The sequence below is a fragment of the Lynx rufus genome, unplaced genomic scaffold (genome assembly GCF_022079265.1).
Source record: "Lynx rufus isolate CCGP_SWC_20201006 ecotype Redwood Valley unplaced genomic scaffold, mLynRuf1.p SCAF_5, whole genome shotgun sequence".
NCBI lineage: Eukaryota > Metazoa > Chordata > Mammalia > Carnivora > Felidae > Lynx > Lynx rufus.
This window is the reverse complement of record NW_025814867.1, coordinates 76723971-76737240: the sequence shown is the minus strand read 5'-3', so window position 1 is coordinate 76737240 and position 13270 is coordinate 76723971. Positions and strand designations below refer to the sequence as shown.

Genomic DNA, 13270 nt, shown 5'->3' with positions numbered 1-13270 from the left:
CACTAATTATAAGTAAGATTTTATTATAGCTCACGTGTCCATGCATAAACACTTGTATTCACATAGGGTGTATTATATGCAGACTCAATTTAGAAATTATAATGTACATGAGAATTAAAACCAGAATTGTCATGGAAAGGTTTGAAGTTATAGTGTGGAAATGACTGAATTTTTCATTTCCCAAGTATTAAGATATTAGCTACAAATGAAAGTTCTCTTTCCATAGGGAAAGTGAACAATGCAACAATAGAAAACATTTAGAGATCCTGGATTTACCAAATCCTGTAAGACTTATAAAGAGATTTCCAGTTGAAGTAAGGTTGGAAGAAAGAGTCATGTTTTGATTGACAGTGTTTCTTCTCTCTATATTTCTGTGGGTTGGGAATTTGGGACCAGCTTAGTTGGACTCTAAGCTCAGGGTTTCTCATGAAGTTGTAATCAAGACATTGATTAGAGCTGTAGTTGTCTGAAAACTTGAGTGGGGCTGAGGGATCTACTTCCAAGATAGCTTCCTCACATGGATGGCTAGTTGGTGCTGACTGTTGGCATTTCTTCTCCACATAGACCTCTCCCTAAAGCTGCCTGAGTGTCTTCACAATATGGAAGCTGACTACCTCTGGGCTGAGAGATCCAAGAGAGAGCAAGGCAATAGCTGCGATATCTTTTAGGACCTAGCTTTGGAGTTATGCACCATCTTTTCTGATTGATTATGTATTATATATATATGTATATATATATATATGAAATTATTTATACAGGTCTTCCCTATTCAACATGGGAGGGGGCTTGAACACCAAGAGGTGAAACTCACTGGAGCCACTTTGGAGGCTAGTTACTTCAACTTTATACTCACACATATGCCTATCTATTATGTATATATATGTGTGTATATATATATATATGTATATAATATGTATATACATACATAGTAAGTTAGATATATATATAAGTTACATATTACTATGTATAGACATAGTAAGTTAGAAGGAGATAAGTGCTAAGGAGAAAACAAAACAAAGTGGGAATATAAAATGTTAGAGATGGAGGGGTAGGTAATATTTTAATATAAAATGTTAGGGATGGAGGGATTAAAAAGGCTTTCCTACTAAATGACATCTGAGTAAAGACCTGAAAGAGATGAGGAGGCTTATTATGCCAATATCTGGAGAAATGCATTCCACATGGATAAATAGCAAATGCAAAGCCCTGAGGCAGCAGGATACTTGGAAGTTTCAAAGAAAAGCGAGAAGGTGGATACAGCTGGAGTGAAGTGAGGAAGGGAAAGAGAAGTAGGGGATGAAGTCACATCATGTAAGGCTTTGAAGAGTATACAAAGACCTTTGGCTTTTCTTCTCAATGAGGTAGAAAGGCATTGGAGTGTTCTGAGCAGAGTCACATGCTCTCATTTGTTTTTTAAAGGATCACCCTGGCTGTTGAAAATACATTAATTAGAGGTAAGGCAGACACAGGAAGGCTGATTAGAAGCCTGCCACAGTCATCCAAGGGACAGATGATGAGAGCTGGGACCTGAGCGGTAACAATGTAAATGGTGAATCATGGTCAAATTCGGCATATATTATGAGGGTAGAGCCAGCAGGATTTTGTGATTTATCAAAAAAGTGAAATGTGCAAGGAAGAGCAGAGCGAAGGATGATTCTAATGACCTGCGCAGCTGGAAGGATGGTGCCATTTTTGAGATGGAGATTGCTACTGGCGGAGTAGGATGTAGGGAGGAATCACAAGCGCTTAGCTGGGGGCATGTTACGTTTGAGAGGTCTGTTAGACATCCAAGTGGAGACGCCAAGTAGACAGTTGGACAGACTGGCCTGGAGTTTAGGAGAGAGGTCTTCTGATCTCTCAGACTCCATTTTCTCAACAGAAAACAACTACATGGTTGCCTTGAGGAATAATGAAATGACATAACATGCTTCTGGTACAGTACCTGACACATAGAAGACATTTTATAAATGGTAACTGTGGTTGGCAGAATAATGCCTCCCACCCCACCAAAGTTGTCTGTGTCCTAATCCCCAGGACTTGTGAATATGATGCCTCACATTCAAAAGTGACTTTGCAGGTGTGATTAAATTAAGGATCTTAAGCTGGTAGATTACTTTGGATTTTCCAGGTTGGTCCAGTTCCTCACAGGGGTACTTAGAAGAGGAGGGTAGGAGGTTAGAGAGGAGACAAGATGCTACCAGCTGGCTCTGAAGATGGAGGAAGTGGCCACAAGCTAAGCAACGCAGGCAGCCTCTAGAGGCGGGCAAAGACGATGCAACAGATTCTCCCTTAGAGCCTCCAGAGGGAACACAATTTTGCCGACCTATTTGAGACTTCTGATATCCTAAACTAAGATAATAAATGTATGTTGTTTTAAGCTGCTCTGTTTGTGGGAATTTGCATAAGAAACTAATACAGTAGCTATTAATAATGATGCTATTACGACTGTTGCTGTTCGGTTTGGAAGGTTGTTTTTTTTTCCCCTAACCGACTATGCTAAAAAAATTGTTATTGAAAGTTGAAGATCCCCTACTGATGTTAATGCTGTAAAAACACTGGCTTTGTAGGCACTGTCCCCATAGGAAGTTAATAAGTAAACAGATTTAAATGAAATTAATAAGTAAGTAGCTAACCTTTTCTGATCTGAAAACCATTAGAGAGGTAATTCTGGAAAGTGGAGCAATTATAGCAGCCACCGTTGCTTTTCCACAGTTGCCTGAAAATGCTACCCGGAAACAGCTGAATCTTTAGCAGTAACCACAAAAGATTTGCTAGAGCACCTTGCAATTCATTCCCTGATGTTCTCTGTCCGATCAAGTGACAAGAACTACAGTTCCCTGCTCTTGCTTCTGCTTCATTTTTTATGGCTTGTCCTCCTTGTTCACTGAACAGCACACAAAATCCCTGCTCTGTTCTCACAGAGTTTTGCTCTAGCCCATGAATTTCTTTATGGTCATTCCCAGGACAAGGATACATTCAGGCTCTAGACGCTGAGGGGATGCCTCTTGCCATCTAGAATAGTGGGGGAGAAGTTGTGAGTGGCATCTTTATCCTACCTGCCTTTCAGGTGGGTTAAGTCCAGGTGAGTTTTCTGTATATTTGAGCAAGAGGTTGAGGGTGAATTTTAGTAGCCGGGGCTCCCAGGCAGTGATAATAGATATCAGCAAGTATCATTCTGTGACTAAAACAAACAAACAAAAAAAAACGTAACACTAAACCCAAAACCTATAAAGATATTCTGTGACTTTAAAAGAGTGAAACAAGCACTGGGTGTTGTAGGGAAACCAATTTGACAATAAATTTCATATATTGTAAAAAAAAGAGTGAAATATTCATATGAAACAGATCAAAGAAAATGACAATTTTAGAAAATATTCTAAATTAGAAAAGAACATCTATTATTTGTTAAATAAGAACACACTATCTGGAAGCAAAACATTTGCCCAAATAACTTCTTTTAGAAGCAATAAAAAGAAGATATGATCAAACAGACAACTCAGTCAGCAACATGGAGGATAAACAGAGGCACATTTATGGAATTCTGTGAAGTCAGAAGAATTTAACAAAAAGATACATAAAATGTAAAGGAAGGCGGCAGATACGGAAGGTATATAATCAGAGTCTCTGCTATGAATAATAAGAGCTCTCAAAGCATGAAGCAAAGATGTGAGAAGCAGTAACCAAAAGAAAAAATAGAAGAAACTCTTCAGATATGAAATGGAATCAGAGATCATGTTTCAGCAGGCTCACCATTTTCCTGGAAAAACTGATGCGGAGATATCAATTCCCTGATGTACTTTGGTAAAGATTTTGAACTTGCAGGAAATGGATCCTGCAAGCTTCCAAAGGATAAAACAAAGCAAAAGATTACTTTCAAAATAACTAAAATCACTCAGCCACAAATAAATGCTAAATGTATGGAACATTCATATACGATCCTGGTACCCACGCTCCAACGCAGCAATAACATATATCAGATTAGATAATACACGACCCTAGTACATGAATGTGTCATACATTTGTTATATATTATCATCATTTTAAAGACTGTGGATTCTATTCTAGGATTCTATACAGTCTTTAAAATGATAATCTAAATCAGAAGTTCTAATAGTGTGGTCCAGGGACTCCTGGGTATGCCTAAGATCCTTCAGGGGGGTTCATAAAGTCAGAGCTACTTTCATAACAATAGGACATTATTTGCCTTTCCACTCATTCTCTCACACATGTATACTAGAATTTTCCAGAGGTTGTTGTATGCCACATGATGTCAGAACAGATAGAATGAAGAAGCAGATAATGAGAATCCATCTGTCTTCTATTAAGCCAGATTTGAAAGAAATTTGTAAAAATGTAAACTAATGACACTCTCTGACTAAGCTTTTAAAATTTTGAAAATAGTTATTTTAATTAAAAATTTATTCATGTTAACATCAATGTTAACATTTATCGTTGTTATTTTAAAGTAATACAATAAACATTTTAAAGTTCTCAGTTTTAACTTAAAAAAATTTTTTTTAGTGTTTATTTTTGAGAGAGTGAAAGAGCATGAATAGGGGAGGGGCAGAGAGGGAGATACAGAATCCGAATCCAGGCTCCAGGCTCCAAGATGTCAGCACAGAGCCCGTCGCAGGGCTTGAACTCACAAATCGTGAGATCATGACCTGAGCCGAAGTTGGACGCTTAACCAACAGAGCCGCCCAGGCACCCCAGTTTTCCTTTCTAATACAGTAAATACCGATAGAAATAATCTACATAGGGGCACCTGGGTGACTTTATGTTTAAATAAACATTTTTAAAAATTAAAAAAAAAAGAAATAATCCACATAAAAGCTTTTTAGAGTCCTCCATTATTTTTTATTTATTTATTTATAGGTTTTTTTTTTTAATGTTTATTTATTCTTGAGAGAGAGAGACACAGAGCATGAGCGGGGGAGGGGCAGAGAGAGGGGAGACACAGAATCCGAAGCAGGCTCTAGGCTCTGAGCTATCAGCACAGAGCCTGATGTGGTGCTCAAACTCACAAGCCGTGAGATCATGACCTGAGCCGAAGTCGGACACTCAACCAACTGAGCCACTCAGGTGCCCCTGGAGTCCTCCATTATTTTTAAGAGTGCAAAGGGATCCTAAGATTAAAAAGTTTGAGAATTGCTAATTGAGATCTCTTTTCTTAGACGCAGAAACCACAATACAAAACTGTGTATATGTGGTCCAAATTAGAAAATAATATGAGTCTATGTGTGTAAAAAAGGCTTATTTTTTCTTTCAAATCATGGGGTGGTGTTCTAAATCTTATGAAAGGGTAGTTAGAAAACCTAAACATACTAAACTTCTTGTCTTTAATAAATTAAAGTAGAAATTGTTTTAATTTACAATGTTATGATAAGTACACTTTTAAGAATGTACAGTATGTTAAGTATCTAAATGTAAAATTCCTAAGATGATGCTTATCATCCAACAGACTACAGAAATTCAAAGCACAGAAGACAGTTCATTCTGCAAAAGATTAAATAGAAAGGAAGCAAAGCAGAAGAAAATATGGGGAAATTATAATAGTGTGAAATGAGTCTGTAAAGCCTAAGGTTTACAAAAATTGAAGCATGTGGGGGAATATTGAGGAATTTTGTGTCTCTGTTTTTATCATTAAGTCTGGAAGGCAAGTGTATCTTGGGGGAAATCAGGAAGAAATCTGGCTGCTTTGACAAAAAGAAATGAAGTGAACTAGGATTGCCTTTTCCAAAGCACTGCTGCTTATAGAAATATCACTATTTTTAACTTGATGAAGAGAAGAAGTAAAAACTAAGAATATGATGGATTTTGATTTGCATAGAAAAGGTCACAGTGAGTTAGAAGAAAATTAACAGAATCATACACCTATCTTTTTACGTTGTCTGTACAATTTTAGGGGGACTTTATTCAACGTTTTTTTTTTTTTTTTTTTTTTTTTTTTTTATTTTTTGGGACAGAGAGAGACAGAGCATGAACGGGGGAGGGGCAGAGAGAGAGGGAGACACAGAATCAGAAACAGGCTCCAGGCTCTGAGCCATCAGCCCAGAGCCTGACGCGGGGCTCGAACTCACGGACCGCGAGATCGTGACCTGGCTGAAGTCAGACGCTTAACCGACTGCGCCACCCAGGCGCCCCAGGGGGACTTTAAAATGACATCTGGAAAGGATTCTATGTAGGCAAAAATGTTCTAAAGGTTGGAAAAGAAGCCATGAAAAACATTGGAAAAAATTGAGATTACCCACTTTGAAGAAGAGAAGTCTGAACTTTGGTTACCCTGGGTCTCCTTATAGTAGCTCTAGTCAGGGGTCTTATTAAAGTCCATTGGACAGTGGTTGTTGTCTACACTGAAGTAGAAAGAGAAAAAGCAAGTTTAAATCTGAGCCTGAAGATTTGGGTTGTATATACAGAGCTGCATCTTTAGGCCCTTGAGACAATAAAAGTACCTAGAATCTCACTGACACTCTAAGAACAGCAGTGATACACCTGCACTTTTGTGAAATCCAGGCCAGAAGAGACCATCACAGCTGAAGGAATTTTCAGTACATCTTTTGGGTAGCTCACATTTCCTACTCAGTTTCCCCAAAGACCCTTTTAGTACTCAGGTTTCCATTTTCCATTTTGTCTGCAGGCTGCAGGCTGGGCACTCACCCCTCACCCAAGTGATCTTCTACACAGGAGATGTGACCCCCGCAGCCACTCATCCACTCTTCACCGCCTGTCTCACCCCAGGAGGAAATCTGGGAGCCTGTTTTCAAAGGCACTTCCAGAAAACTAACCAAATAATGTTGTTGCAGAGTGACTCCTGCCAAAAATCATTGAACTGTCTCTCTAATCAAGAAAACCCATTTCTAACTCTCTGAAGCGCTACTAAGAACCAGGAATGGAGGGTTTGTCTCAAAGATGGCATCCACTAACACTGTAAGAGCAGCAAGGACTGTGGAATTATCGCCACCAAGACTGATCTGATGATCACTTTCACAAGGCAAGATGTTACCGGCAAGAAAGCAAGCAAGCCAGGTATTATTGTTGCCTTTCTTCTTGACCCTGTGATAAGGGATGCTTATATCCCTTAACCCTCTACTTCAGAATATTCAGATTAATTTACATATTTACACCTGGTGAAGAACTCAGGAGTGATGCTCATCAAACTTTTTTTTTTAATTTTTTTTAATGTTTATTTCTTTTTGAGAGACAGAGACAGAGCATGAGTGGGGGAGGGGCAGAGAGAGAGGGAGACAGAATCTGAAGCAGGCTCCAGGCTCTGAGTTGTCAGCACAAAGCCCAACATGGGGCTCAAACCCACGAACTGGGGGATCATGACCTGAGCTGAAGTCAGACGTTCAACTGACTGAGCCACCTAGGCGCCCCTCATCAAATTTCTTAACACCCTAAAGCTGCCATTCTATACTTGGAGGCTGCCAGTGCCACCACCAGACGCTAGATGTCGCTAGTTGCCGCTTAGTGTCATTACCCCAGGCTAAAAACCCTCTATGGAGCACTCCTTTCGCCAAACTTGGGGTCATGGGCCACACCCTAACTGCGTGGACCTGAAGGAACAATTGTCTGATCACTTCTGCTTCCCTTTTAGCTTCTGCAATAAAAGGCAGGGTCCAAAGCTCACACAATAGCAATTCCACAAACTTAGGGTGGGGTTGAGATGCTGGGTCGGCAAAAAATGACAGAAGTCCACCCATTTGTCCTGTGTAATTTTGATTATAACTTACATAATGTCAACTTAATCATTAATTTCCCCCTGTTTCCCAGCTATATTTCTGTTTTAGGACTGTGTTTATTTTTTTTGTTTTTTGTTTTTTGCAATCAGTGTTGGTATGTATGTTGGTGTAAGATAGATACTGCTACTGCTCTGCTGTTACTACCTCTATTATTATTAGCAAAAACCCAATCATCACTTATATAGAGACTTATAGTTAACAAAGTGCTTCTATAGAGATTTACAGAATATAAAGAAAATGTATTCTTCTCAGTTGATACTCAGAATTACCAAGGTAAGCATAATTTTTCCCATTTACCTAGGAGGAAGGTGTGGTCTCTCTACAATTCTTCATCATCACACAAAGAGTAGAAGGTAGAGCTGAAGCTTGAACTAAGTTTTCTGGTTACCTCTTCAGTGACCTGTCTACTACTTTCTACTGTGCTGCTTACTTATTTCATTTAGGAATAGATGTTTGTATCCAGGAAAGATAACCTTCCCTACCAGAGAAAGTAATGCTTTTGCTTTAATCTCACACAGTTCTCTGGGTTTGTTTTATTTTGTTTTGTTCTAGGAAGACACATTTTGGCAGACGAAGCACTCAAGCTGGGCATTCTAGATGAAATGGTGAACTCAGACCCGGTTGAAGAAGCAATCAAATTCGCCCAGAGAATTTCTGGTAAGAAGATAATAATGAAAATAGCGCAAGTTTGGGAGCAAGCTAAACTTTCATTTTTATAAGGAATTTCTTAAATATCTTATGGTACATCCATGCGATAGAATATGATACAACTTTAAAATGAATGACAAACTACGTATTGATTTGGTGTGAATGCTATGATTTAACCTACTCTTAAGTGAAAAGCGTTACTGTGAACAGTGGTTCACCATTTGTGCAAAAAGGAAAGGAGGATGGGACTGAATGTCTATATGGAGAGAATGTATATATGTAACTGTTCTTCTACATATAAGATATTTATGTAAAGATTCACAAGAAATGGTTCATGGTTGCCTCTGGGAATGGGGCTGGTCAGCCAGGGAAGCCATTGGAAGAAGACTTTTCATTGTTTACCGTTTAGTACCTTTTGATTTTGTTTTGAAATAATGAATTTTCTGTAAGAAATAATTAAAATGAAAACAAGCAAACATTTCAGCAACTAGAAACAAGCCTCTCTAATTTACCGCAATAAAACCATAGTTTTGTCTCAGTGAGCTTGTATTTTCTTTCTGTCACTGGTTTCTCATCTTGTGGGTTCATGGCATCCCTTTAAAAGTTCTCTGGAGTGGCACTATTCCTTTTCAATTTATGGAGAGCAGCAGCAAGATGGAGAGGGTTAAAGAGTGCCAGAAAAAATAATTGGGAGCAGTGTTGGGTCACAGATAGAGCAGCATGTTCATCTTTCTGCTTGGTGGTAGGCAATGGCTCAGTGTCACTCAAAGGCATTCCTTTGAAAAAGTCATTCTTTTGTTGACCCCAGCAGGGACCAAACACTTCCCTGAAATAATCTTTCTTTTTGTGGCTCTAGCCAGTTGCTGTTTCAATGCAATAGGAAAAGCTTGAACTGGAGAGTCCAGGACCGTGGAGAGAAAATCCTGGTGACTCATAAAGAGAACCAGCAAGTCTTTGCCCAAAAGGGAATGAGTTTCCTGGTGTCTTTCTCTGCCCTCCAAACAGTCTTCACCAACTTTTCATCACTGATTTCATTGTGCCTCCTGGCAGAGCTTATAGTTTCGTTAGAAGTCACCGGGCTGACAACAAAGGCTATTTGCATTTGGAAATCCATTCGTGATTTTTTGGCTTGAGGCTTATGATAGACCCATGTCTAACAGTTACACCTGTGGCTTTAGGTTGTAAAGAACTAGGTTTCCACAGGAAGTTCTTGTCCTTAACTGAATTCCCTAGATTGAGATTTGAGAGTTAAGTAACTAAAAGAGATAGATGAGGATCATGGTCTTTTTACAGTAAACTGTAAAATGCTCCGTTTTAATTTTTGTAATTTATTTAACTTTTAAAATAAATTTTAAATTAGAAAACTAAGCATTAAATTACTGTTTATAAAATTTATAAAATGGTCTTTTCAATGTCAGTAACATTGCACAGTTTTTCCACTTGGTGGCATCCAAATATTGAGAAGGAACCGTGCTTTATTTTATTTTATTTTTCTTTATTCTTTCTTTTTTTAGGAATCATCTGCTTTAAAATTTAGCAATTCACCTGTTAACAGTAGGGAAATGGTTTGGGGCTTTGGGAAATTATGTATAACTATTTTAAATTATAATTATGAAAAGTATACTGAAATATGTAACATTGTGGATAAAAATGTCCAAAATATAAATTTACATATATTCTATAATTATAGCTACATAGAGTATGAATATAGCCCCAAAAGTAAAGGAAATATGCAAAAATTACAATAATTTAATTTCTCTCAAAAAATTTCGTAAGTAATCTTTGCTTCTGTGTTCATTTTTTCCAGCTTCATTGAGGTATACTTTACACACATTAAAATCTACCCATTTCAAGTATAGAGTTTGAAGAATTTTTGTAATTGTTTGTAGCTGTGTAACTACTATCACAATCAGTATATAGTTCTACTACCCTAAAAAAAAGTATTTTTATGCCTCTTTTCAGTAGATTCTCTTTCCTGCCCCTTGGCCACAGATAATCAATGACCTACTTTCTGTTACTATAGTTTTTGTTTTTTAGAATTTCATATAAAGTTGGAATCAAAATATAGTATGTAGTCTGTCATGTCTGACTCCTTTCACGTAACATAATGTCTTTGGTATTCATCCATGTTGTTTCATGTAATAATATTTCATTTTTTTTAATTACCTGATAGCATTCATTCCATAGTATGGATGTCCCGCACATTGTTTATCCCATTTATTAGTTGATGGACATTTAGGTTGTTTTCACTTTGGACCTACACAAGTCTTTGTAGACATATTTACCTTTCTCTTGGGTAAATACCTAAGAATAATGCTGCTGAGTTGTATAGTAAGTATATATTTGGTTCTTAAATGCTTTTTAAACTTGATGGGTAATGAAAAATTCACTAGTGAACTGGAAGATACTAATTTTTGCCAAGCAAATTGGAAAAGAAAAATAATATGGTGAGATTGAGCTTAGACAAGCTCTTATTATACTGCTTGTAATACATCTCACCTAAAGGCAATTTGGCAGTTAGGTACTGAGACTTGCTCACATCTTTTGACTTAGTATTTCTATTCTTAGGAAGTTATCATAAAGAAATAATCACAGAAGTATATGAAGATTTGTGTACAGTGATACCCACTGAAGTTTATCATCGTAAAATACTGGAAACAACTCAAAAACCTAATTTAATTTTAGGGGATTAGTTACATAAAAGATGATAGATCTCAATGAAGCAAACTAAAACTTCAGCCATTAAAACTTCCATTTTTTAAGGAATTTGAAGAACTTGGGGAAATGCTTACATGTAATGCTAAGTAGAAAACAGCTAGGTAGGAAATTGCACAAATGTGTGTGTTTATGTCTTCATGTGCATATTTGCATGAGGAAATAAACCAAGAAATTTTTATCACTGGTTGTGATAGGTAATGAATTTTTATTGCTGGGTAGTAGGTAACGAAGACTTCTGATTTTTTTTTTAAAGGCTTATCTTTTCCTAATACCGGAGCATTAAATTTACCCAGAGGAAAAATGGATGCCTGGCCAGTGTGGAGGAGATGCAGGAAGAGGTGCATTTCTCTGTAGAGAAATGAGCTCAGGACAGGAAGTCAGGAGACCTGGATGATATAGTCTCAATCTTCTATCGATCTTAGTAAATTAGCTTTTTGGGCTTTATCAATAAAAGGAAAAGATTCAATAAAATTAGCTGGTTTCAGATCCTGTTCTGAGACCTCCAAGGCTCCAATGGTTGAGCTCCAGTTTTTGGTTCTTGCTACAACCTGGGCAGCTCCACTGTGTGTCTTTTGGGGATTAAGGCTTAGAATCCCATGGAAAACTCTGGGAATTTTACTATTTGTTGCTGTTGTTTTTAGAATGAGTTCCACTGTTTGGAAGCCTATGATTCCTTGCTGCTGCTGTAATAGGTAAATGCCAGAGATACAAGGTAGAGAAATAGTGCAAATCAACAAAGGACTACTTGAAAGAATTGTATGTACATTTGCCATTCATTATCTTACAAAATGCATAGCTTAGAGAGGCTTATTTATTTTGCCTTTCACTTTCATTTAAGGTCTTGTGTTTTTCCTTTCTTTTTGTTCCAGGCTTTCCCCTCCTCCTCCTCCTCCTCCTCCTCTTCTTTTTCTTCTTTTGGGTCTTTGTTTGCTTTTAAATATAGCTATTAGAATGTTGTTATTTGCCAGAACAAAAATGGTGGATTGACTTGAAAGAGAGGCTCCACAAAAATCTTTTATAAACATATATTTATATTTTATAATAGGTATTTGTGAGTATGAGAAAAACCACTGAAGTGTAAACTTTAAAATGGTGACTTTTATGGTATGTGATTTATACCTCAATTTTTAAAATACATGTGAAATGATTGAGTTCTCCTTTCCCATTTGTAAAACTATTTCACTAATACAGCTTATTCCCACTCCATCCTGGCAACTCACACCCCACGCTCCCACCCTCACCCCACCCCCACTTCCCCTGGTGAAACGTTGATTTAAAAATAATAACATGGAAACCATTAAGGAATTTCTTTAGTTTCAATTTCCAATGGTCAACGTTACAATCAGCAGTTTGGAACCAGTTATGGGTGGGAGGGGAATATAGGAGGTTAGCATATATCTAAAAATATGATTTGGGAAGTAGCTGCAAATTTCTCTGCAAACTTAACATGCATCCTGGAGAGTTGACTGTGAAAGTTAATTAGCTTCAGGCATCTTAATGCTCTTGTTATATGAAGCTTCTCAGACTACTGCAGTGCAGTGCAATGGATTTAGCAGAGCAATTCCAAATTACTTGGCCAAACCAGATTGCTTTGCTAAACTGGGGAAGAGAGGGTCCTGTAAAATGCTATTTATTTGCACTTGCATTTGGCCAACAGCCTGCTTATTTCCAGACTGAGTAAGAATTCCCTGTTCCCATGTGCATGCTTCTGGTGTGAAGCTGAAAGTGTGTGCTGTTATTCAAAGATGAGCACAGGGGACATCCAGCTGGGGGCCTCAACCCAGGAACCTAATGCTGTTTTTGTCCCTGTAATGAATCCTGGTTCTGTTACTGTTACTGCACTGTGTTAGCCATTTTTAGCGATTCTAATTCTGCTAAAGACTTTGGTCTGTTTATTCATTTCAATTTTGTGACTTTAAACAAATCTTACCTGGTTTCATCGCCTTTTTCTCCATTTTATCTTCTGCTTTTTGTAATTTTTTTTGTTCTCTGTGAACATTTATATACACATGTCTCACAAGAGCAGGGTGACCCTGTCTCACATAGACGGCTGAAGCACATGTCTAAATGGAGCTTCCTTTTTCTGTGATACCCAAGTTCTGAGGGTGACCTCCTGTAAGACTGGAGAAGTGCAGTGGTTCTGTCTGTCCTTTGCAGAGCTT

General features: G+C 37.8%; 1 protein-coding gene across 2 annotated transcripts in view; it reads left to right on the top strand.

Annotated features, from left to right (window-relative positions):
• The window catches only part of EHHADH (enoyl-CoA hydratase and 3-hydroxyacyl CoA dehydrogenase), a 48776-nt gene that overhangs the window by 17492 nt on the left and 18014 nt on the right, over positions 1 to 13270 (top strand). Inside the window, exons 1-2 of one of the 2 annotated variants that reach the window (XM_047099982.1) lie at positions 6807 to 7026; positions 8295 to 8399. In XM_047099982.1, coding sequence (XP_046955938.1) covers positions 6975 to 7026; positions 8295 to 8399 — 157 coding nt within the window. In that variant the 5' untranslated portion in view covers positions 6807 to 6974. Of the gene's footprint in view, positions 1 to 6806; positions 7027 to 8294; positions 8400 to 13270 lie in introns of those variants that run through there. The other variant, XM_047099981.1, reaches the window with a different exon arrangement.